The 25,615-nt window shown below is 37.3% G+C and overlaps 1 protein-coding gene across 1 annotated transcript in view; it reads right to left on the bottom strand.

Annotated features, from left to right (window-relative positions):
• Window positions 1–25,615, bottom strand: part of SPATA16 (spermatogenesis associated 16) — a 222,107-nt gene that overhangs the window by 54,695 nt on the left and 141,797 nt on the right. The window contains exon 5 of the mRNA XM_067737145.1: window positions 11,983–12,130. Within this exon, the coding sequence (XP_067593246.1) occupies window positions 11,983–12,130 (148 nt within the window). The remainder of the gene's footprint in view (window positions 1–11,982; window positions 12,131–25,615) is intronic.

Consider the following 25,615-nt stretch of genomic DNA (forward strand, 5'->3'; position numbering starts at 1 on the left):
AGTTTTAATCCTCTTCAAGATCACATCTTCACGTTATCTTCATGCCCCAAGCACCTAGTAGGTGCTCAATCAATACTTGAGTTGAATATAAAAACAAAGTTTTCTCAATCCTGAATTTTTAATCGTCCAAATAAGAATAGAACTTAAAAAAATTCAAAGCTAATGAAATGTTCAGAGCTTCTGAGATAGGATTTATTTCTCTGTCACTAAACTTAGAAAAGAATATCACACAATCTTTGTTTATTTATTTTACCTAAACTTTAAGTGGTTTCTGTTTAATTTACGAAGGGGGAGTGAGGTAAAATACTATGTATTAGGTAACTCAGTGGAGTTGATGCTCAAATGAACAGAGCAGCTCTGCCTAGATTGAAAACTTAGTTTCACGCTCAGGTTGGGCCCTTGCTGCAGCTTGTTCTCTGGGAAATATGGACCCTTAGTCACAAAGAAGATTGGAGTAACAGAGAAGCTGGCTTAATGAAACTGTCAGCAGCACCAGAAAAGCATCTGCAAAAATGTGAACTGTTGATCGTAGGTCAGCAGACTCATCTCTATATATGAGGGACTGCTTATTTTTTATGAAGTTAAATATCTGTAAAATAAAATATGAGCTCTCTGGACATAAAGTAGAAAACATAGATACCACCATCATCAGTATTTTCTGTTGGACACCTCATTGTAACCACAGTCAACAGATTGTGGATAAACTTCTCAAAGCAATTTTGAAAAAAGAAAAATCATAGAGGTTTTAAAAGTCTTTTAGAAATATGCAGATTTGTTAGGGTTCTGTCATCTCCTTTCTCTGTTTCATTTCCTTCTCTATTTTCCAGTGTCTATGTCATTTCTCTGCCCTTTGTCCATAACAAAATGTTCTGACATTTTAGGCTAGAGCAAAATCTCATTTCTAAAGGTCCCAGTTGTTCAGTGTGAGATGGGACCATGTCAGTTTTATATGACTTCATCTTAGTGATCAGTTTCAGAGTTTAGCTTCTCCAGTCCCTTCATAATGCCAGCACTTTTGTCATTACTGCTTTCCCACCCAGTCATTTTCTGAGTTTTATCTTGTTCACTTTTTAATGCCAGTACTTCTATATCGGAAGTTATCCACAAATACACATCAGCAAGAAAATAGCAAAAGGCAGCAACTTTGCGGCTAACATCATTATTGCTCCCATAAATAATAAAACAGTTTCCACTTTAAAAACATAGATAGTGTATTTTGGTTTTTGCAGTTGATGTGTGAGAAAGCTATTTGTATAATGAATCTTTGTGTAATAAATTGTATTTTCCCTTTGACCTTCATTATAATTTCAGAGTTATAGATGCAAGTGGAAAACATTGGTTTTCATTCCTAAGATTCCTAATTTTCCCTTCAGATTTCTGCTCTACTTCTCCAAAACTGATCTTTGTATATGTAAGTTGCCCCTCATAACCCATTTATAAGCTTTGAAAAACAAATAATTACACAAGATTTTTATACATAGTTCATTTTTATTTCACCTGGAATTCTTATTGATTCCAAAGTTTTATGTTTAATCAGCTGTATTGTATTTATTCTGGGGAAGTTCCTTAATTCCATCCCCAACAAAGTAGGTTTGAGACAAACAAACATGAAAGATACTGCTTTTCCCTTCAATATTTATTAAATTCACAGTTAGTGAAATAATATATTGTTGCTCTAATGCCCTTAAGTGGCTGTATTTCTGCAGCCATTGGAATGGACATTGGTTGGTTGGATACCTAACATGCATTCCCACCTTCCCTCTTTTGTTACCCTTGGAGAATTCTCTCCTTCCCTACCTACTCTAAAAGTGAGACCTATTTGACTTTAGACGAATCAATCCATGGCATTACCTTGACCTGTTTTGGTTCAAGTATAAGCATATAATGTAATTTGGGCCAATGAGGAAGAGTGAGTCCCAGGAATTGGGTGCAAGAGATATTCACTGCTTCTTGGGACAGTGTGATTTGAAGTTTGTAATGACATTTGGGAATTTTGCTGTGACTCAAGATACTAGCGCTTGAGGTACCTTGAGATGCAGGTACCCTCTTGAGGTACAGGTGATGGAATACCAGGTAGAACTTGAGAAGAAAGCTGACTGTAGAAAATAGAGCAGTGAGTGAACTATTGGATCAAGCTGTGCTTAAAGGTAGTCCCCCTGTAGTTGTATTATAAATCAATGTATTTCATGCCTCCTCCTACCCCTTTAAAACTTAAATATACTGAAAGCAGTTTAAGCTGTGATTCCTATTATTTGAAACAAAAGATTTCTGATAGAGGGATTTAGCTAGTAGTTCAGTATATCTACAAATACTATGGAATCCTTAAAATATCATAGCTGAGATGTAAGACATATTATAAATTCTTCAAGTTGACTATCTGAGAAGAATAATTGCCTTATTTAAGAAACATAGCAGTTTGAGGATTAAGAATAATTAATTTTTACATGACTTAGTGATGCTATTATTATAACATTATTGTAATACTATTACTAATAACTAGACTTAAGTATATGAGATAATAAAAAATAAATGTTTACATTTGTATGGAAATATATTAATATAAATATTTCAGACATTACATGAAATTTCTAAAAATCTTATATGTTCTTGTATAATGTTATGTCATAATTCTAGTTATTACTTTAAAATGTATATCTCAGAAATAACTAAAAAAATGTTTAGCATCATTTTTCTTGATCTACATCATAATTATGATTTTTTTCACTTTCGATTAGATTCTACATTTTGCAAAAAGTGACCCTTGGGTAGTTAACTAATACTGCACAATAAAAGTCTTACATAATCTGAAAGCCTTAGTTTTCCTTACTATCTGGACTGGTAATCTACTTATTTGTTTATATCTCACTCTGGAAGTGTAATGACTTTCCTTAAATAAATACATACAGCATAAAAAAATGTGTAAAAGAGTTCTTGAAGAAAACAGATCAGAAGGAAAAGTAAGAGATCGGTGATGAAGCCATAGGTGAGATTAATACACAGAATGTATTTTATAAGCTCCTGTATACTTTCTAGAAGTAAAGAAGATCAACTGTCTCATTCACAGTGTTCCTAAGATAAAACAACAACAACAAACTACCATCCCAGAGAAGCACAGCAATTTCTTTTCCTGAGACCAGAGATTTTCTTTTGTTTTCTGTTGAAATTGGTTTTGGAGTTCTACAGCTTTTTATTTAGTAAGTGCAATTGTTGAAGACAATTAAAAAACAAAGAATTATCATGATTATCATGTACAAGAACTATTATTACTCATGAATTATCATGGCTCATAAGCAAATGATCTTATGGTAATGACTCAGTGGTTTCCTGTAGTTAATATATAAAATTTGAAAGTCAGCAAGGCTTTGGTTTTGTATTTGATAAGTTATTGCTTCCATATGGAAATCTAAAAGAGGAGGTTATCTTGATTATTAGGTATTACTCTTTACTATTCACTATTAGTAGTCAGTTTAGTTGTGGTGAAACTCCTTTTAATCTGTTTTATTCCTGTTAAACTCAGAAACAAAATGACTGCCTTTGACTACTATTATTCTCTATAGCTTTGGAATTTCAGGCCAAAGGAATAAGACCTGAAATAAAAATGAGAGATATAACATTTGGAAGTGAAGGGGCCAAATGGTCATAACTTAAGAATAGATGGTTATTTATATAGAAAATCCAAGAGGATAAACTGAAAATCTATTAGTATAGACAAGAGTTCAGTAAGGGATCAAAAAAGGAAATATACAGACCCCCAAATAAACAGATATAAGATTTAAAAAGGTCAATCAAAATATATAGGTATAATAAAATATACAGTATAATGAAAATAATGGTTTACTCCATAATAGCAACAAAATGATGAAATATTAGAAATAATCTTAATAAGGTATATAGCTTAGATGAAGAATTGATTACCTAATTTACCTAAAAAATATTTATAGGCTTCCCTTACCAGAGTCTGTATGAATGTCAGGCATTATGATAAAATGGTAAGATAATGAATGCCATGGTGTTGCTTACCATTTGTTGCATGCAGTAGACAAATACACAGTCAATTATAATATAACATGGTGCATTCTTAAACAAAGGTGAGACTGGGGTACCAGTGAATGATGGAGATAAAAAAAAAAATCCAACCATTGATGAAGTTAACAAAATAAACTTGTCTGATTTATCTGGGGTCTGGAGTAGGATTCTTTTTCCCCTCTGGGAATTTTAAGTCTAGGCATAAGGTTTGAATTTATACTGCCTAGATGGCCCAGGAAATCTCAGCTCTAGAAATAGAGGCTCTCTGGTTGGTAGTACTCCATGTGGTTTGGAAAAATCAAAAGAAAATCTCTGGAAGGATACAAAATCAACCCAGACTGTACTGGATTCTCACAGATAAAGCCATGCTGAATAGTGGTCTGCACCCAAGAGTAAAAAACACAAGGACATTATCTCCGATGTGTGAGAGATGGTGTGGTATCATAGAAAAATAGTTGGTCTTTCTTCCCAGTTCCTGGCACAGAGCTTCTATAACACTTGGAATTTCCTAAGTGATAGAGGATGGTAGGAGTGTCTTTTGTTCTAATGAGGTAACTCTTGGCAGGCCCCTAGATAGCTTCTGTCAGGATGGGGGCTGGTCTCAAGAAAAACCAAGGCTTAATTAGAAACCTGGAACTTTCAACCCCATTCCCCAAGCTCTGGGGAGGAGAGGCAGGCTGGAGATTGAGTTAATCACCAGTGGCCAGTGATTTAGTCAATCATAATGAAACCGCCATAAACCCCCCGAGATGATGGGGTTTGGAGAGTTTCTGGGTTAGTGAAGTACAGTGAGGTGCTGGGAGAGTCATGCAACCAGTGAGAGCACACACCCACACCCCACCTTATTTTGCCCTATGTGTCTCTTCCATTTGGCTGTACTTGAGTTGTATCCTTTATAATAAACCAGTAATAGTAAGTAAAGCACTTCCTGAGTTCTATGAGTCATCCTAGAAAATTATAGAACCTAAATTGGGGGTCATTAGAAACCCCCAACTTATGGCTGGTTGGTCAGAAGTACAGGAGGCCTGGGACCTGTGACTGACATCTGAAGTGGTGGTGGGGCAGTCTGGTAGGATCGAGCCCTTAATCTGTGACGTCTGTGCTAACTCTGGATAGTGAGTACCAAAGGTGAACTGAATTGTTAAAACAGCAGTTGATGGCTGAGAGCTGGAGAAGTGGTGTGGAAAACCCACAAATTTGGTGTCAGCAGTGTTGTGAGGAAAAGAAAATCCCAGAATCAGAGTCAGAAGTGAGATTTGCTAGAATGGTCCTGGCTCATGGAAACATGTGGTTTGGGAAGAGAAAGGATAACAGGGTGGAGGGTGAGGAATCTTTGATTCCTGGGTGGCCACCCATGGTGTGGAGCTGCAGCTGTACTGTGATGAGTTACTAAAGGTACAAGTTACCGATCGTAGAGATGAATCCAACTCCTGGGAAGTTGGTTCACTGGATGCATTAAGAAGTACAGACTAACAAGAAGAAAGTAAAATAGTACAGTCCCTTGGTTATTGTTACCTGTTATAGCTAAAATGAAATTAAAGGAGAGTTATGCAATTAAAAGGAAGAATGCAATCATAGATGGTAAGAGACAGTAGATGAGGGAGACCAGAGGCAAATGGTGTTATAACCTGCTACTGCAAAGGACAAGTGAGCTGCTCGCTGAGACGTCTTACTTTGATTAGATAGAACAGTGCCAGAACACCACACTTCCCATTGGGAAGACCAACGTTTTAATATTTTAAGAACAGAGAATTTAGCCCCATATATGAGGAATTTCTTTTCTTTGGGAATGATTCTCTGTTTCTAAAAAGAATTCTGTGCTACAAACATGAGATGATTTGTCATCTTTATAACCAACCTAGCCGTAACACTTTCATAATGATATTGGGGATGTAGGCTCTTTAATTCTATAAACTTTTCCATTTGATAAAGTGAGTTAGAAAGAGGAAAATAGTCTAATCTTGGAAACTCTTGATCATGGTAAAATTATAACATTTTAAAGAAGAAAGAATAAAATGAGAAATTTTAACTTTATATTTTAGAGAGCATAGAATGTATTATCCTTACTGGTAAATGATGACTGAACAAGAACAAGGTTATAAATTTCAGTGAAAAGCAATTTTTTTTTTTTGCGGTACGCGGGCCTCTCACTGTTGTGGCCTCTCCCATTGCGGAGCGCAGGCTCAGCGGCCATGGCTCACGGGCCCAGCCGCTCCGCGGCATGTGGGATCCTCCCGGGCCGGGGCACGAACCCGTGTCCCCTGCATCGGCAGGCGGACTCTCAACCACTGTGCCACCAGGGAAGCCCGTGAAAAGCAATTTTTAAAGGTCTGTTTTAAAACAGTATATTATTATTCTGAACATACATATTTACTCTTGGGAGTTAAATTGCACTGGAGAGACAAAATATGACTCTATCTACCTAAGTGTTAAAGTAATTGATATCTGATCCAGAAAACTTTTCTATTAAACATTACTAAGCACAGATCCATTACTGAATATTTATTTTATTTAGCAAATAAATCTTGATATTTTCGTCAAGTGGAGACAGGATATGCTTATTGTATTACTTTATTATTAAAACACAATCATGCAAGAATAAGAACTGTACAAGAATTGTGTTATTTCATTGGAATATATGAATTAAAATCTCAAGCAAAATCTTTATAAATGAAAACATAATAATTCTGGGGCTGGTGAATTATTATTTGTTTTATATACCCTGACTACTCTGCATGAATCAAACTGGATTTTTCCTTAAATAAGAAAAATGGATAGCTACACTGCTACAACTTCAGTAATTTTTTCCTCTGTGAAACATAATACAGTATAGCTCTATTATAATATGGCTTTAAGATTTTGGTGGGTCTTACCACATCCCCAAAATAGCAAAGAATGCACAGTGAGTTCCTGAGGATATGTAAGCCTGCTTGTCCTACAAGGTAGATTTGAATTTTAACCCTCCCTCATCAGTCTTGTAGAAGTTATAAAGGCAGTATAGTCCTAGTGCCTGCCACTGAGGGTGAAGTGGGTTTTTCTCATAATAAATCACTAATTTAGTTGGTCCATTCAGTAAAAATATTAAAAATACTTAGATCTCTATACATTTCAAAATGAATTCATTTTTATAGTTTTTTCCCTTTACATCTATTTTTCATGTGGAAATCCATGATAAGGATGACTCTGAATTAGGGGCTAGCTAGAAAGAATACACTGCCTGGGGGATCTCTATCATGAATATTCTTCCTGCTCATCACCACCACCTCTGCCAGCTATTACTGGGCTCATGGCACTGTCACATGACCAAGGAGTAATGAACTCAATACTATCTAGGCTTGATGAAGGTGACCTGGAGTTGGGCAGAGTTTCTGTGTTGGAGGGTTGTCTGCCAGTCTCTGCTGGGAGAACTGAATGTATTAGTCTCCAGGTTTTAATGATAATACCTACTTATCCAGCAGAACTTTGATAGGTAGGCTTTTCATCCAAGATCTTCAAGGTACAGATTTTCTGACCTTCATCTGTTGATTGTTTATTTAGATGATTTCTGTAATTCTTATTTATGGCCTCAATTTCTCTAGCTGCAATGAAAACTACGTAATTGTGTTCTGTCTCCCATGGGGAATCTGTGTCTCTCCTCAAATGTTCCTTTTCTGTGAGTGGGTACAAACACATATGTATGAGAACATTTACCTGTAGTTGTCCAAGGAAGGATGAGTGAACGGGAGGTAGAAGGGAACGTACACAAACTCCGAGTGTTTCTGAGGATGAATTTGACTGCACATGGAGGAATGTTTATCCATCCTCCCCTGAGTTCGCATGAATTTTATTGTGTACACTGCAGATGGAGTAGGAAGCCGCCTACTTCACTGATGTAAGGCAGTATATTAGTTAGAGTAAAGCTACCTGATTTAACAAAGAGCCTCCAAATCTGAGGGATCTAAAGCAAGAGAATTTTGGTTTTCGTTTGTGTGGGTATTCAGTGGGTTGCCTTCCACATGGTCATTCAGGGATCCAAGCTTCTTTTGCCTCGTAGCTTCTTTAGTTCCACAGTCCTAGTTACTGAGTCAGTGGCTAGTGAAAGCGAGTTCTGCATGGCAGAGGTTTATGGGCCAGGCCTGGGAGTGTCATACTCCCAGTTTATTTCTGTCCACATTACATTGGCTGTTACTGAGTCACAAGCCCACTGAACTGTAAAGGAGGCTGGAAATGTATTCTAGTTACATGCATGGGTGGTGGTGGGGAAAGAGAATAGTTTGGTAAACAACTAGCCAGTCTTTGCCACTTTCGGTGGCAAGGACTTCTATTCCCAAACTGCTCCTTCATCTGTTTTCTCCTCTATCATTCTTTTAATTAGACTCAGCCTTCCACTCCACAATTAGAGCTTAGGTTTTAAGTGAAGTATTCTCTAGAAGAGAGGAAAAATATAGTCCAATTTTCACCCTGAAGTATAAATTACTAGAGTCATATTCTTTCTTAGAAGCAGGTGTATTCTAGCACTACCTAGTATAGTGCCTGCTCAATAAATGTTTGATGACTAAATGAATAACTGAATATACCACCCATCTCCATTGTAGATCCTCTTCTTGTCCTGAGGATATTGGGATTCTGAAGCATGGAGAAAGGGAGAAGAGAAATGGCAGAATAACATAGCAAGTTGGAGAGAGGACTAAAATGACTTCCAGTCTCCAGTGGAGTAGAAGGGATTTCTAGAGTAAGATCTAGAACTCCACATTCTGGCAGGGAGAGGGAATCTTAGAATCTAGTCTGGTCCAACTTGTGAGGTAGGGGTGGTTAGTGTACATGTAAAGAAGCATTTACACCAGGAGGTAGCATGGGAAACTCATATAGTGCCCTTGGGTGACCTAATGTGTCACATAAATGAGCCCGTCAAGTCCTGCTCAAGCCAACAGAGCTGTCTCAAGTTGCACTAGCCATATAATCAGCAGCTGTGCCAGCCTGCACAAGACTTCCAAGAGGACTCTTTCCTCACATGCCCATGGGCTTCTTTGGACCCTTGGGTAGGCTCGAGCTCTGAGAAAGTTGAAACCAGACTAGTAGGAGAAGAAAGTCCCGTGGAAAGGGGAAAAAAGCTGGTGAATTTGATTAGATAGTTACTGAAGACAGACTAAATTTTAGAAATGATTGGGTGGGATTGAGTCCTTTGGGGTGGGATAGAATATATTTTTGGCTCTGGACAGACCAAAGATGAATATGTGTAGGTTAAAAAAAAAAGCCTCGTGTTTGCACACGTTTGCTGTGTGATTGTCCAGTCACGCCTGCTGCATGACTCTTTGTTGAAATAAATAACTGAATACATTTTTGGCAACACAGAAGCTTCTTAAATAGAAGGCAGATAAAAGGAGTATCCTGGTATTTGGGACATGCCAACAAAACAAGGGCACTACCCTCCTAGGCCCTATCTCTCTTTGTGTAACTCACTTTCTAGCTGCTGCCTTTGGCTACTGATGCCTGCCCAAATCACCACTCTGCACCTCCTGTGAGAAATATCCAGAAGCTAAAGATCACACTTGACCCGCCCCCTTCCTCACCTTGGAATTACCTGGGGGGAAAAGAAGAGATGCCTCTAAGACTTGCACATATAGTTCGTAATAGTGGTTTCACTGTCGTTCCAGCAATGGCTTTGGAGTGACCCTTTAATCATTTGCAACAGAGGCAAATAATGTCATCAGTGTAATAGCCTGTTAGTTCAAAGTACCCATTCTGTAGAGCGAAGGACCTCACCACTCCTAATGAAATTTAAAATTCGAGATTGCCTTCACTACCTCCCCTTCTCCTCCAGAAACTGTCTTCTCTCTGTTCTCATATAGCACTGCCACACTCCAGCAATTAGTAATTATATAATGATAGAAACAATCATCAGTAACTTATAATTATCTTCTCTTCCAAAGTATAAGATCCTTTAGCATGAATCATCTTGCCAACAGATCATAATTCGTCTTGATAACAGGTTTGATGGAGTTACATGAGATGTGAATCTGGCTCATTAATGTTATTGTTGTTTTTAAACCCTCAGTGGCAACAGTGCTTCCTAAGTCTTAATTAATCTTCATGACTTCTCTGGGAAGTAGGTTAAATATAACTAAATTTATTCTACCAGTAGAGAAATTGGCAAACTGGTAGTCTCTTCAATGAATCTCTCTTTATTACCAGTGGATCTGAGAGTAGATATGGAAATAGCTGAATTGGATTAATTTTCCATGATACTAGATTGACATAACTTTTGTGTGGTATTGATTCCCCTCTCTGCCCCCCCCCCCGCAAAACCCTTGAAGATATCCATAACAAAATGATTTATAACAATTAGTAAAAATTGTGAGTTCTGAAACATTTTTATCTACTTCCTTATAAAATGCTGGAACTAAGTAAATCAGCATCAGTGTTCATTATAGCACGCATGTGATTTCTTTTCTTCCCTTTCTCTGCCTTTAAATTTTCATTGTTCCTTAGGGATTCACTATTTAATCATCCCTAGTTATATTTTTAAAATATATTTCTTCTGAAGAGCTTGAAGCATTGTGGAAGAAATAAGGATTCCATAGGACCTAAATTTAATGCTTCCGTCACACCTCGGCTTCTATCAGATGGAAATAGTGTGGTTCAATGCGAGGATATGGGTTCAGATCCAAGGCCTGCAGCCACTGATTTTCTGATTTGCTGTGTATCTTTGGAAAAACTGTTTTCTCTGGTAGCTGTTTTCTCATTTCTAAATGAGAATCATCTTACTCACTTCTTAAGTTATGGGAGTAACAAGAGATAATGAATGTAGAGTGCCTGGTACCTTAAACGTGATCACTAGTGGAGTATATTATTAATCATATAAATCAGTGACTTGGCCCCAAAAGCCTGACAAAAGGAATGCAGGGGCCTTAACAGGAGGATGTGATACTAGATGTGTGTATTTAGAGGTTTTGCTTAATATGGTAGTCATTGCTGATTGTTAATTTATTTATTTTGAAAATAACAAAATACTCTTTGTTTTTTTTTTTTTTTTTTTTTTTTGCGGTACGCGGGTCTCTCACTGCTGTGGCCTCTCCCGTTGCAGAGCACAGGCTCCGGACATGCAGGTTCAGTGGCCACGGCTCACGGGCCCAGCCGCTCCACGGCATGTGGGATCCTCCCAGACCGGGGCAGAAACCCATGTCCCCTGCATCGGCAGGCGGACTCCCAACCACTGCGCCACCAGGGAAGCCCCAAAATACTCTTTAATATTGTTTTGACTCAGTGATTTAAAGACAGTAAAACAGAAACAACAAAAGCTTTTGACAACTCTTAGTATCTTAGATAACTGGAAATCTCCATCTCCATTAGAGATTGGCTCAATTTAGTACAAGAAAATTCTTGTCTTAATTCAGAATAACACTTGGAACATGGTAGATAGTAAAAAGTATTTGGAATGAATGAATGAAAGCAAGTGGCTTCCAAAGACAAAAAGAGGAAAAAAGGACACCAATAGTGTTGTGTTCTCTGTGTACACTTGGCTGGCTATCCAGATCTCACTTGGATACCAGTGGCCCGAGAACATAAAAAAAGAGGGACGTTTGAGGTGTGAGATAGTTGGAGGAAGGAAAGTAAAAATAGCAGGGATTGGAGAAAAAATCCACATTCAGGAAAATACTATAATCACCTAGTTTACTGATGAAGTATATGGGGAAAGGGGACATTTTACTACAGGTTGTTCTTTCAGTTTTTATTATCTTAGAGTTTCTCGGTTTTACCTCTCGTCTTAAAAAAAGAAACATGATGGCACAAGGAATATTATGCTAGACCTATAGGGCTAGCTCTACTTAAAACCTTAAAATAACTTTCCATTTCAGCTCATCAGATTAAAAAAAATCGCTAAAACTGAAATAATCAACAAAAAAGCAGAAACATGCCTGTATTTGTTTTTTAAGGAAATAAGTTGTTAGCTGATACTTTGAAGATATTGAATCTTACCTGTGTAGATATATTCCACATATGCAGGATGAGTTTTTATGAAAACCTCTTTTACTTCTTCTATTTTATCAGCTCTGATTTTTGTTGCAAATGGTGTGTACATAACTGAGAAAGAGTCCGCCCTGGTGATGGCTTCTTCAATCATGGCCTGAGAGGAAGCAAACAACCCATTTGGTCTCAATAACAATACATGACTTTAAGAATATAAAAAAATATGATTACCTTTATGGATGATTTAAAAATCTATATACTGTACTGCAAAGATAACATATTTTGGTCTTGAATATTCATTAGAATGAACTTTTTAATTAGTTCTGGGAATCCTATTTCATATTAAGAAAACCAATTAAGTGAAGAAAGTTTGTAAACAGACACCTCTAAACTGAGCTTGCTTTAAGATGAAAATAAAAATCCTGTTTTCTGAGCTGTCATTTTAAACTTGATCTTAAAAATCAAATTCTTAAGTCTAATGTAGTTATCTTATGAACAGACACTGATGAGCAATTTTACTTTAAAAAATTAATTAAAATATCTAGATTTAAGTATTGTCTATAAATAACATGACAAACTAGACAAACTGTATATTTTTCTTCTTCCAATACATGGCAAAGCCTTTTGGAATTGAAAAAAAAAAAAAAGAAAACTTTCTCAACTTCCTCCTAGCAAAGCTTTCCTTCCCTCCAGATCACAAGAGCCATTTGAGATGGATTCAGCTATTTAAGAATTTCTTTAAATTTTCTTTGTTCATGCAAGATACCATTCTTCATAAAGCCTGCCATCACCCTGAACTTCCTGCTTTAACTAGGTCTATTACTATTTGAAACAGACCAAAAGGAAAGTTATGTGAAGTTTTAAAAGGAATTTATTCCTTTCCTACAACTTTTCCTTCTAACAAGGCTTGAACATTGAATAAAAAGTAGAAGTGTCTATAGTTATATCATTTTTCTGAAAATAGCATAAAAGAATATTATAAAAATCCAAATTTAGTTATAGGAATGATTTTTTCCCTGACAACTAAAAGTTGTCAACAACCAATAAGGAAAAATAATAGATTTGAAGTTTCCAACAAAGAAAAATCATTTAACAAACAGCAATTTATATTATTACTGGTAGAGTATATTGTAAACAAGTTTTAGACGAATATTAACAGCAATAAGGAGTTGATTTGAAACCGAGAAACTGAATTTCAATTGTTGATTGCTTGCTTCATTCCTCAGTGACTTCAAATGGCCCCTATGATCAATTTTTTAATTTACAATTTTAAAAAAAAATTTTCTTCTAGAAACATTTTAATAAAAATTGGCCATTTCCAAGAAATGCCCACTGCATGCCCACCAATGAAAGGGAGCCATAACAAAACAGAAAATTTACCATATGGCTATGATTTAAAGAAAGATAACTAGTGCACACTCAAGCACACCAGCAAAGTCCAATATTAAAGTCACATTCTTTCTTATGGGCTATGATTAGGATTCTGAATAGACAGTGGAGTAAAACAATACAAATGCTGAACTATTCAGGTCAAAGGACCTCTAAAGAAGCATCTGTCCTCAAAGGCATTCCAGTTTTAATTTACAATTTAAATTTGGTGTGGGACAAATTTCTGAATGGCTGAGGGAAAGAACTTATATTGTCCACAACGCTGTCCTTCCCAGGTCTGAGGAACTAGAAGGGAAAGAATATGATTGTGATGCCAAACCCGGAGCCAGCACTTAGATGGAAGTAGCCATGGATTATGTAGCAGTGGATTCTGAGGGTGCAGCAGGTCTGGGTGCTGAGGCCTGGATGCTACTATGAAAGGCCAACAGTGGCAATGCAGGCAGCAGGTCTGGAATTCAGAGACGTGGATTAAGAACTCAAGCTGTTTAGGTACCAGGTTCTGGTCCTCCAAAAGAAAGTAAAGATCCTTTATATTGAGTAGAAGAATGTTTTCTCCAGCTTGGTCCTTGCTTCATTGTTCATTGCTGGAACGTGGAATATGCTAGAATACGTTTATTGCTGGAACCAATCCTGGGATGGCCTGTCCAGACCAAAAAAGTAAGTAGCTGTACCTGGATTTGTGTGGAGTGAGGTGCCGAAGAAGGGAGCTGTTCTAGACCTCAGATCTAAGGTCTTGATCTGACTTTACTGCCTTTTGTAAGCTGTTAGTTCCTGTATGAGTTTGCTAGGGCTGTCCTAACAAAGTTTCACAGACTGGGTGGCTTAAATAACAGAAATTAATTTTCTCCTAGTTCCAGAGCCAGAAGTCTGAGATCCAGGTGTCTGCAGGGTTGAGTTCTTCTTAGGCCTCTCTCCTTGGCTTGTAGATGGCCAGGTACCTTCTTCTGTGTCTTCACATGGGTTTCCCTCTGGGTGTGTCTGTATTCTAATCTCCTCTTCTTATAAGAACACCAGTCATATTGGATTAAATCCCACTTAAAGACCTAATTTAACTTAATTACCTCTTTAAAGACCCTATGTGCAAATACAGTCACAATCTACAGCCTGGGGTTAGGACTTCAGCATGTGAATTTTGCGGGGGGACGTGATTCAGCCCATAACACTTCCTAACATCCAAATAGCTTTCCTTGTGGTGTCTCTGAATATCTTGTTGAAGATATATTGCTTTAAATTCTGGATCAAAAAATTTAGTGAAGGTATTTAATCCTCTAGTTTGCTTCCAGAAAGGTATTAACAGTATCCCAGTAAGGCCAGGACAGAAGAAAACTCTCTCTCCATCCCATTTCTTTTTCAACTGCTGGCAGCTTAAGTAACTGCTGGCAGGGTAGCTTTGCTAAGCCATCACACAGCAGGACAGGAAAACTCGTGCCCAAGAGCCTACACTAGTCTTTGTTTTTTAGCAAGTGGCTGAAGTGTGTGGCAGCTTGATCTGCTTGTTTAAGGCATTGTGCTCTTGGCTTGATGTTCAGGGCATGGCATTCAGGCTTTCACAGGGCTCTCTACTCAGGAGGGTGTGTGCTAGAGCATGGCCTCCCTCTAGAGCTCCCCACTCAGAGCCAGTAGAAATGGGGTTCTTTTGTGGCTTCTGCCCTCCATCTTGAAGATGAGTAAGGAAGTGGGTGAGTGAGCAGAGTGTGTATGCAAGGATAAGAATTGAACTTTCAACGGAGATACTTTCTCAGAGGAAATTATTAGAGCCCCAAGAAGAAATGTTGTGATATAATTTTAAATATACATATTTAAACTTTTAAATTATATTTTAAATATAAATATACAGATATATAACATTTCTGGTACATTATTGAATGACTCATTTGTGAAGCAATCTAGAAAAAATTTAGCTTTAAAATATTATTACTGTAATTATAAATATTATAATTATTATTATTTAAAATAGTGGGAATTTTTGACTGTTTTTGGTTGGACACCAAAATATCAGGTTTTCATTTTGTGATGGTAATAATTTGATAATTTAGAATTGGACTTGTCTTTCATGAGCAATCTATGTCCATTTTTTAAAAAATGTATTTTATTGAAGTATAGTTGATTTACAATGTTGTGTTAATTTCTGCTGTACAGCAAAGTGATTCAGTTATACATATATATATATATGTATATATATACACACATTTTTTTCATACTCTTTTCCGCTGTGGTTTATCACAGGATATTGAATATAGTTCCCTGTGCTGTACAGTAGGACCTTGCTGTTTATCCATTCTATATATAATAGTTTGTGCCTATCGCTTCTCGGCCTTTTGGCTAAGATCAAGTGTAATAGTTTGTGCCTGCTAATTCCAAACTCCCAGTCCATCTCTCCCCACAACCCCCTCGTCCTGGCAACCACTAGTGTGTTCTCTATGTCTGTGAGTTTGTTTCTGTTTTGTAGATAAGTTCATTTGTGTCATATTTTAGATTTCACATATAAGTGATATCATATGGTATTTGTCTTTCTCTTTCTGACTTACTTCACTTAGTATGATAATCTCTAGGTCCCTCCATGTTGCTGCAAATGGCATTATTTCATTCTTTTTTATGGCTGAGTAGTATTCCATTGTATGTATGTACCACATCTTCTTTATCCATTCATCTGTTGGTGGACATTTAGGTTGTTTCCATGTCTTGGCTATTGTGAATAGTGCTGCTGTGAACATAGGGGTGCATGTGTCTTTTTGAATTATAGTTTTGTGTGGATGTATGCCCAGGAGTGGGATTGCTGGATCATATGGCAACTTTATTTTTCGTTTTTTGAGGAACCTCCATACTGTTTTCCACCAATTTATGTTTCCACCAACAGTGTAGGAGGGTTCCCTTTCCTCCACACCCCCTCCAGTATTTGTTGTTTGTAGATTTTAAATAATGCATGAACAGTCTAATATGTGCAAATTGAAGATTTTAAATTTAAAGATTTTTAAAAACTGAGATATTTTGTAAGAATGATAGATATTAAAATATAAGTTTTAATTTACTTTTTACTATCAGTCAAAGATTTTCTTTTGGAAATCTTTGAAAATAAAGAGAACAGATGAGAAATTGCAGCTTGTAAAAAAGTAAGCTTCACTGAAAATGAAGGCAGATTTCAAATGATAGTTTTTAACTTGACAAAAATTTTCTGCAACTGAGTCATTCTTTCCCAATGTGTGAGTTTCTCCGGTGTCAATAAATGTTGCACATGTGCAGAGAATGGGGAAAACAATCAGTCCAGGTGTCCTGTTGTTAAGTGTACATTGCTATTAATTATGCTTTCTTTGCTGCTACACAAAAAAGAGCTTTGAAATTAGGTGTTTACATTTGCAAGTCCTACTAACTCTCTGTTTTCCTCCTGTTAGCAAGTTTTAAAGCTTATAGTTACATAAACCAAGAGTGTCTGTGGGCAGCTCATTTCCTCTACAAACAGTAACATAATAATTTCTCCTTATACTTCAGCTAAGCAAAAAAGAGCCCTTTGCTACCTCAGAAATCAACTTGCCTAGGATAATTGTAAACCAGGAAAGACTGGGAGAGACAGGCCATTAAGAGTAAAGGAAAAGCAAAGTAGAGGGAAAAGATGACTAGCAAAAAAGAAAAGAAACAAAATTTGTCTCCTTCTAAACCAAGGGGCTTGATTCTTCCTGGTGAATTTTTAAGAGCACCCAAAGTTCTCAGGATAAATCTTGCAGTAACCATAAACCTCAAACATTTCCAGGATGACAGGATCATGATATTTTTTCCCCTATCTTTTTGCTGGAGGATTTGGATAAATTGTAACTTTTAACAATGTGTCCAATGATGGTGAATCAGTAAGTAGAATTCCTGTTATCACTAATTAGAAAATGTGATAAAATTATTATATATTATTATCAAATTATTCCTTTAATGCTCCCAGTATCTGGGTTGACCATAATTGCAGTAAATTGCTTTACTTACAAGATTAGATCTGGAAGCAACCTTGGGAATTTTCCAGCTCGATTCACTGAATTGCAGATGACTTAAGTGACTTGGAGAGGCATAAGTGACTTTTCTAAGGATTAACAGCTTTTTAATTTTATGGAATTTAGAATTAGGGTCTCGAATATTATATTTCACTTTCTCTTTGGAAAATTATCTTTTTACCTCCTGGGCTTTACCCTCCTGTTTAAAAACAGTCATAATAAATACAATTTTAAATTCTGAAGTATTTAATTTAGTTTTGCAGTATATGCGAGTACTACAGAATTTTAGAACAATTTTATAATATATATATGTGTGTGTGTGTGTGTATATGTATATATACACACACACACACACACACACACACACACACTCTCACACATATATATCCTGTACACGTGGTTAGGCAGTTTCCCTTGCAGTTAGGTGTGGCCATGTGGCTGAGTGAAGGCCAATTTGTAGGCAGGAATGTTACTCTTTCCAGGCTTAGTCCATAAAACCCTGCTTAGAATAGAAACCTCTTCTATTTTCTTTCCTTATCAACTGCCTAGAGAGGAAGACTCCCAGGATGTGGAGGAAGATTGAGCTGCAGGATGGAAGGAGTATGGGTTCTCCTGTTGCTGACTGGAGGAGAACCAACCAGGAACACCCACACTGGACTATACTGTGAGTGAGAAATCAACGTTTATTGTTTTAAATTACTGAAATTTTGGAGTTGTTTGTTGTAGTAATTAGTCTACTCTAATATACAATAATAAAGGAAAATTGGAATCTCTCATAATCCATTGTTTTTTCTACTAAGCCTTATGTGTTATAAAAAAAAATAAAGAAAGAAAAGCTACTTTGAGATAAAATAACTTTTCATTTAGCAGTGTGATAAATTTTTTTATATCTCCTACCCTTTAATCCTCCTGAAGTCCATCTAAGTAAGTATTCCTAGTGGACGAATATGACTGTGTTGTTTTATCTTCAGAATTGACATTATTAGATTCAAAGGAAGCAGTGCTATACTTGAAAGCTATAAATGATTGAATGGGAACCTTTAGCCCTTAGTGTTTAATATGGCTCTTTGTTATTATATTAATAATGATGAAAATTTGAATGATACCTAGAATTTTCTAGAAAATGGAAAAATAAAATTTTTGAGCAATATTTTTCAAACCTAATCCCTTTGAATATATGTGGATTTAATTAGAAAGATTTCGATTTTCTTGAAATTTAGATTTAACCTAAAGAGCAGATTTTCCTAAGGAACGGAGTATCTTACTTTGAGACTTACCTGTAAACATCTTCATAGTATCATTTATGAAATAGCCTGGATTGACACTGTTATGATAATTTTATTAATATAGTGATATTTTGGAATAAAATACGTAATAATTGTTTGTCCCTGCCGTGATAATCAACATTTTAATGCTGAAATATTTCCTTGGGTTTATGAGCGCTCTTTTATTAAACAACCTTGACTGTAAGTTCCATATTTTTCTAATATAAAGGAATATTTGGCAGCTTTTCCATTGCATTTATTAGCCCAGTGATATGAAAGTTATAAATATTGTCATGCAGTGTAAATCAAGGTATTTAAAATTTTATTTGCATTTTATGAAAATTACCAAATATTCTATGGACAGGTTACTTGTACGAAGGTAAGCAAATTTTTATATAGCTGTTTTGAATTCTCTACTTTGCAACCTGTCCTGTTTAAAAGTCACAATATATACCATTTTAATTTCTAAAGTATTTAATTTATCTTAGTTTTGCAGTGTATAGAGTATTATAGAATTTTAGAACATATATATATACCACATATTGTGTGTGTGTGTGTGTGTGTGTGTGTGTGTGTGTGTGTGTGTACGTACTCCACTGTTCACTCGCCAGTCGGGTTAGGGCTAATAAGGTTTTGATTATATATGATGCTTCCATTAGCTGAATAACTTCAGCATTTAATGCCCAAAATTTACCCTGTATTAATTTTTAATAATTTAGATTTTGTAGCAGGATTTTATTTCCATGCCCCTTCAGCATGGAACTAAAGAGATAGAAGGGACCTAAGGTATTATTTTAAAATCACTCAACTTTATAATCAAGGAAACTGAGGCTTGTTAGTTCTGGTGACTCACTTGAGGTCACAAAATTAGAGATGGAAGCAAGACAAGAACACAAGTCTCTTGAACCAATGCTTTCTCTTACACTGAGAGAATTTTCATGTCTTTGTAATTAGATTGTTTCCTAGAAGTATAAGATCAAGTATTAGTTTCCATTTTCTTTTTTCATGACTGTCTAATTCCTGTCTTCAGAGACAAGGAGAATTTGACTCTAATGCTAACAAAGAAACAAATGGACCACATCAAACTAAACCAGGTCAAGATCCTCTTCACAACAACAGTCCTAACACAAAAGAGAATATTGATCCTTCACTCCTACTGGCCATAATGAGACTGTTTTGTCCACCAGCCACTCGTAAGATTTAGGATATGCTATCAATTAGCATGCCTCTCTCAAAGAGAAACATTTACAGAAATTAAATGAAAGGCTTCTTGATGTGGGAAGTTAATAATGTGCTTGGGTTGGTCTAACTTATTTAATGGCAAAGCATATATAATTTGGAAATAGAATATAAAATATGTTCTTGTTCTAAAGACCCTGAATAATTTTCTGCTTGCACATTGGAGAAACACTAGCTGATAGAAACTCAGAGCTACAAGTATGGGTTTCAGCAGCCTCCAGACTCTTTAGGATGCCACAGAGCTTTTATTCTTGATGACTTAAAATGAATCACCAAAAGGTATCAGGAATACATAGCTGTATAACCAGTAATTATTTCATAAGCACAACTGGGTATTACTAACAAGCTTTAGCCCGTGTTCAGTGGTAAATGCCAACACAGTTTAGGACCCTTTTTGTTGTGGTTGTTGCGTGTTTCATCTCTATACTTTGTTTAGTTATCTGAAAGTAGGTATTCCTTTTGCTAACTGTATGTATGTTGTTTTCTGATTGTATTTCTTTTTCCTTTATATTTTACTTATTTATTTTTTATTTTTATTTTTTGGCTGCATCGGGTCTTAACTGCTGCATGCAGGATCTTCGTTGAGGCATGCGGGATCTTTCCTTGCGGCGCACGGGGTTCTCTCTAGTTGTGGCGTGCGGGTTGTCTCTTCTCTAGTTGTGGCGTGCAGGCTCCAGGGTGCATGGGCTCTGTAGTTTTCAGCATGCGGGCTCTCTCATTGAGGCGCACGAGGTCAGTAGTTGTGGCGTGCAGGCTTAGCTGCCCTGTGGCATGTGGGAACCTAGTTCCCTGACCAGGGATGGAACCCATGTCACCTGCATTGGAAGGTGGATTCTTTACCACTGGACCACCAGGGAAGTCCTTGATTGTATTTCTTGACTGCTGGTCTTAGGGTATGGATGGCTGGCACCCACAGCATGGTAAGATTGGGACAAGAACTGGGTTCCCAGGCTTGTACTGCTTTTTCTACCAAGAATTTGTTTTATCTCTCGGGCTGCTATGCAAGACAACTTTGAGTGGAAAAGTCAAGGTTGCCCTTGAAAAAAATGTATATTGTAGAAGAAGTTGAAAGAATCCTAGGATGTTTAATATGAAGACAAGACATAGGTTGTATGAACTGACTCTCACCAGAGAGCAACCTGCTCTTGCACTCTACCTATGTAGATTTTGTTTAATTCATTGATAAATCTGGAAAACTCATTTATTAATAGTGTGTTCACTGGACATTGGCTAAGTGCTGTAAATAAATTCTGTTTATTTGTTAAGGCAACACTGGAAAACAAGCATTATTATCTCACGTTACAGATGAGAAAACCTCAGTGAGAATCACCTCACACTGGTCAGAATGGCCATTATCAAAAAATCTAGAAACAATAAATGCTGGAAAGGGTGTGGAGAAAAGGGAACCCTCCTGCACTGTTGGTAGGAATGTAAATTGATACAGCCACTGTGGAGAACAGTATGGAGGTTCCTTAAAAAGCTAAAAATAGAACTACCATATGACCCAGCAATCCCACTACTGGGCATATACCCTGAGAAAACCATAATTCAAAAAGAGACATGTACCCCAATATTCATTGCAGCACTATTTACAATAGCCAGGATGTGGACGCAACCTAAACGTCCATCAACAGATGAATGGATAAAGAAGATGTGGCACATATATACAATGGAATATTACTCAGCCATACAAAGAAACGAAACTGAGTTATTTGTAGTGAGGTGGATGGACCTAGAGTCTGTCATACAGAGTGAAGTAAGTCAGAAAGAGAAAAATAAATACCATATGCTCACACATATATGTGGAATCTAAAAAAAAAAAAAAAAAGGTACTGATGAACCTAGTGGCAGGGCAGGAATAAAGACATAGACATAGAGAATGGACTTGAGGACACGGTGGGGAAGGGGGAAGCTGGGGTGAAGTGAGAGTAGCATTGACATATATACACTACCAAATGTAAAATAGATAGCTAGTGGGAAGCAGCTGCATAGCACAGGGAGATCAGCTCGGTGCTCTGTGACCACCTAGAGGGGTGGGATAGGGAGGGTGGGAGGGAGGCTCAAGAGGGATGGGATATAGGGATATATGTATACATATAACTGGTTCACTTTGTTGTACCACAGAAACTAACACAGTATTGTGAAGCAATTATACTCCAATAAAGATCTATTAGAAAAAAAATCAGTGAGGAAAATACAATCATATGACTTCAAGAAAAGAGGAGAATTTACTTTTAATTGGTGTGCAATACCATCAAAAAGATGGCTGAATATAAATAAAAACGTTAAAAGCTTTGAGCTTCACAGATTATCTTATACCTGGGTGAACACAGCTTAAAAAATTTAATAATTTCATGGAATAGTTATTCCACATCTCCAACTGCTAAAAAAATGTGACCTCAATTTATCAGCAAGCTTGTCAGTCAATAAGCCATAAGTATCTGTGGGAAATATGAAAGATAACCACAAACCCCTCTAAATTTGGTTTTGCTCATAACAATTTTTGATTTTCGGATGCAAACAAAAACAAAGAAGGAGTCAACATGTTCACAAATTTGAACTGGAAGGCACAGCCTCTATGTATCAATAAATAAAATAACCTCATGGCAACTGAGCAGAATAGCCACAGGGCTTCGGGGAATCAAATAGTTATACCTAAATTTGTTCAGGTAAAAGAAGGCCCAAATTGCCTTAGATTTCTGAAACCCACATCATTCTCAAATGAAGGAAAATGAAAAGAAATTTAGAGGTTACTTTTTTTTTTCTCCAATAAGAACTGTCGGAAACCCAAAAAACTTTTTAGGAGGGAAAAAAAAGGAAAAGCTGACTCTGTTTAATCACCTATGGATATTACTGTAAAAGCAAACCAGCACCATGAAAAAGACACACACACACACACACACACACACACACACACACACATTTCTGAAGAAGAGTACTAAGTAAATATTTCTTCGGGAGTGGCTGAGGATTAATTTTCTTGCTTGGTATGATGTCACTCTTTTCGAAGGAGCTTGAATTACCAACTTGCAGATAGATAGGGCTGATGTACAGGTGAAGTGTGCTGCCCCCTGCAAGGCACATTCCGAGGCTCTGTCTCCACTACACATTCGCGGGCCTCTCACTGTTGTGACCTCTCCCGTTGTGGAGCACAGACTCCGGACGCGCAGGCTCAGCGTCCATGTCCCACGGGCCCAGCCGCTCCGCGGCATGTGGGATCTTCCCGGACCGGGGCACGAACCCCTGTCCCCTGCATCGGCAGGCGGACTCTCAACCACTGCGCCACCAGGGAAGCCCCTGTCTCCACATTCTTGTATGATCAGGATGCCTGACTTGTTTTAGCAGGACACAAAGCCGTTTATTTCTCAGTGAGAATTAGGGTTTTAAAGGCAGACCACCTCCGAAAAGGTGGCACTTTGACTAGAATTCACACTGAGGTAAAGTATTTGAGTGTTTGACTCATTTTTCAAAGAAGGCTTTGCCTCTTCACATGTACATGTGGGACTGAGGAGGAGGGACAGTGTGGGGAGAAGGGGGGGATGGAGCAGGTATAAAGCAACCTTACCTACTTGACAGTCTGGTCAAATCAATGCCATCAAATATATAGTACTGATATGTAGGCATGAGTTTAATATGTGTATGGTTGAGGCTCCTTCCTCCATCCCTCCCTCCCTGTCTTCCTCCTTCCTTTCTTTCCTTACTTCCTTTCTTCCTTCCTAGTCCCTGGGACACTCACAGAACATCAACAGAAAAACTATGCAAAACTATACAAACAGAAAATAATGTCACGGTCACTATCTCCTTCACGGGAACACTCAACCTTGGATCAAATACATGCCTCAATTACATCTTTCATTTAAAAGTGAACCTCTTTTACTGGCATACTACCTCAAATAGCATCAAAGCAAAATGAAACACAGGCAGCATTTAACAACGCTGGTAACCATAGAAACATATCATTAAAGAATATATAAACAGGAATGAATAATTAGATGAGAAATTCATTTCTACATTTATCTAAGACCTAGGAAAAGAAGCTCTCTTTTACCTCTCATCTCAATTTGGACACTTCCTCTTTAGCCTGTCTTCTAACTAAAAAGTAGGAGAATTCATAAAATGAGAACTTTAATATTGCCTAGCTTAATGGACAAATCTCTTTGTAGGCAAGTGACTAAAAAATATTGCAGTACCCATTGTTGTCCAGATGTAACATTGAATGTGGGAAAGGATCCTGATGCAGCCAAGGAGTCTGCTTTCAGGATGGGACGTGGGCAAGAAAACCTGACTGACATCATGGTGAGAGGGAGAGAGCAGTTGTTGATCTTGAGAAATGGGAAGCACAGTTTGCCTCATTTACTGGAGGCATCTATATATAGTAGAAAGACTGAGGGAGGGAAGAATCGGGGGCTTATGGATTATATCAGTTACATTGTCGGGTAGGCAGCATCACCTGTGCAGGTCATCTGCCATTCTACCTTTGCACCTAGGGAAGCCCTACATAAACTCTATGGTAGGCTAAGCTGGTTATTAATTTTAAAATAATTATAAATGGTCTTAGAGACCATCTAGCACATGACTATGCAGTGGAGTCACCTAGTAGGGGGTCAGTAGGCAAATATGATTTTCAGGACCATACCTAACTCTAAGGATCTAATACTTCAAATGTTTTCCCAAGTGCCTCTGATGCAGCTGGACCAGTGTTTGAGAACCATTTACCTAAGCCAGCTTCCTCCTCATATAGCAGCAGAAACTAAAGTCTAGAGCAGTTGTGGTAGATTGCATTGCTGGTCTCAATTTCCCCCCTCCCTATAGCAATATCATATCAATAGCTTTGTCATGGCTTTGCAGTAAGCGGAAGAATTTATGTCCTTGGGCTTGACCACATGCTTTTCTTTGGCTAATGGAATGTTTCAGGCATGGTATGAGCAGAGGCTTGAAATGTGCTTCTGTGGTTTTTCTTTCTCTCTTAGAATCCTGCATTTTGCCATAAGAAGAACAGACATCAGGTAGCCATTGGTCTAAGGAGGATGAGAGACATGTGGATCACACTTGGGCCTCTTTGCAGCTTAGAGCTAAGCCTAACCACGCCCAGCCAAGACCAACCTAGATCAGTCAAACCCAAGTTAACCTGATGATTATTATAAGTCACTGAGTTTTAGAGTGATTTGTTATACAGCATTATTGTATCAGTAGCTGACTAATACAGAAATGAAGTGATTTACCCACAATTGAATCCTAGCATTGGAACTAGAAGTTATATCTTGTGGATCTGAGGTTTGACTTCATTCTACTGCTCTATATTGCCTGTTTCCTTTTGCTTCCTTTCCTTCATAGAGTGAAGCACAGATATCCATTGCTTCCATAAGATCCCTCTGCTCAGTCTACATTCCCTATATTCCAGAACGTTGTCACCTTTCCTCATCAGAGCTTACCTTTCCTTCCGCATTTTTTCCTTCAGGATTCTGTTTTCATGTTTCCAAAGAAATGAGGAAAGTCTCAAACTAATTCCCACAACTGTGTCTAGGGGTCACCCATTAATGAGTTAAGCACTTCTAGATAAAATTTCTTTTTCATATTACTTGGGGATGACTAGACACTTAATGCCAAATGGTGGGAATTTAAGCATAATATATGGCAATTGATAGGGAAAATATTTTTAGGTTAGTAGCTCTGGTGTTTCTCAAATTATATCTACTCCAAATACTGTAAGCCCTAGGGACTTCCCTGGTGGTCCAATGGTTAAGACTTTGCCTTCCAGTGCTGGGGGTGCTGGTTTGA

This window comes from Pseudorca crassidens, chromosome 5, assembly GCF_039906515.1.
Source record: "Pseudorca crassidens isolate mPseCra1 chromosome 5, mPseCra1.hap1, whole genome shotgun sequence".
Classification (NCBI taxonomy): Eukaryota; Metazoa; Chordata; class Mammalia; order Artiodactyla; family Delphinidae; genus Pseudorca; species Pseudorca crassidens.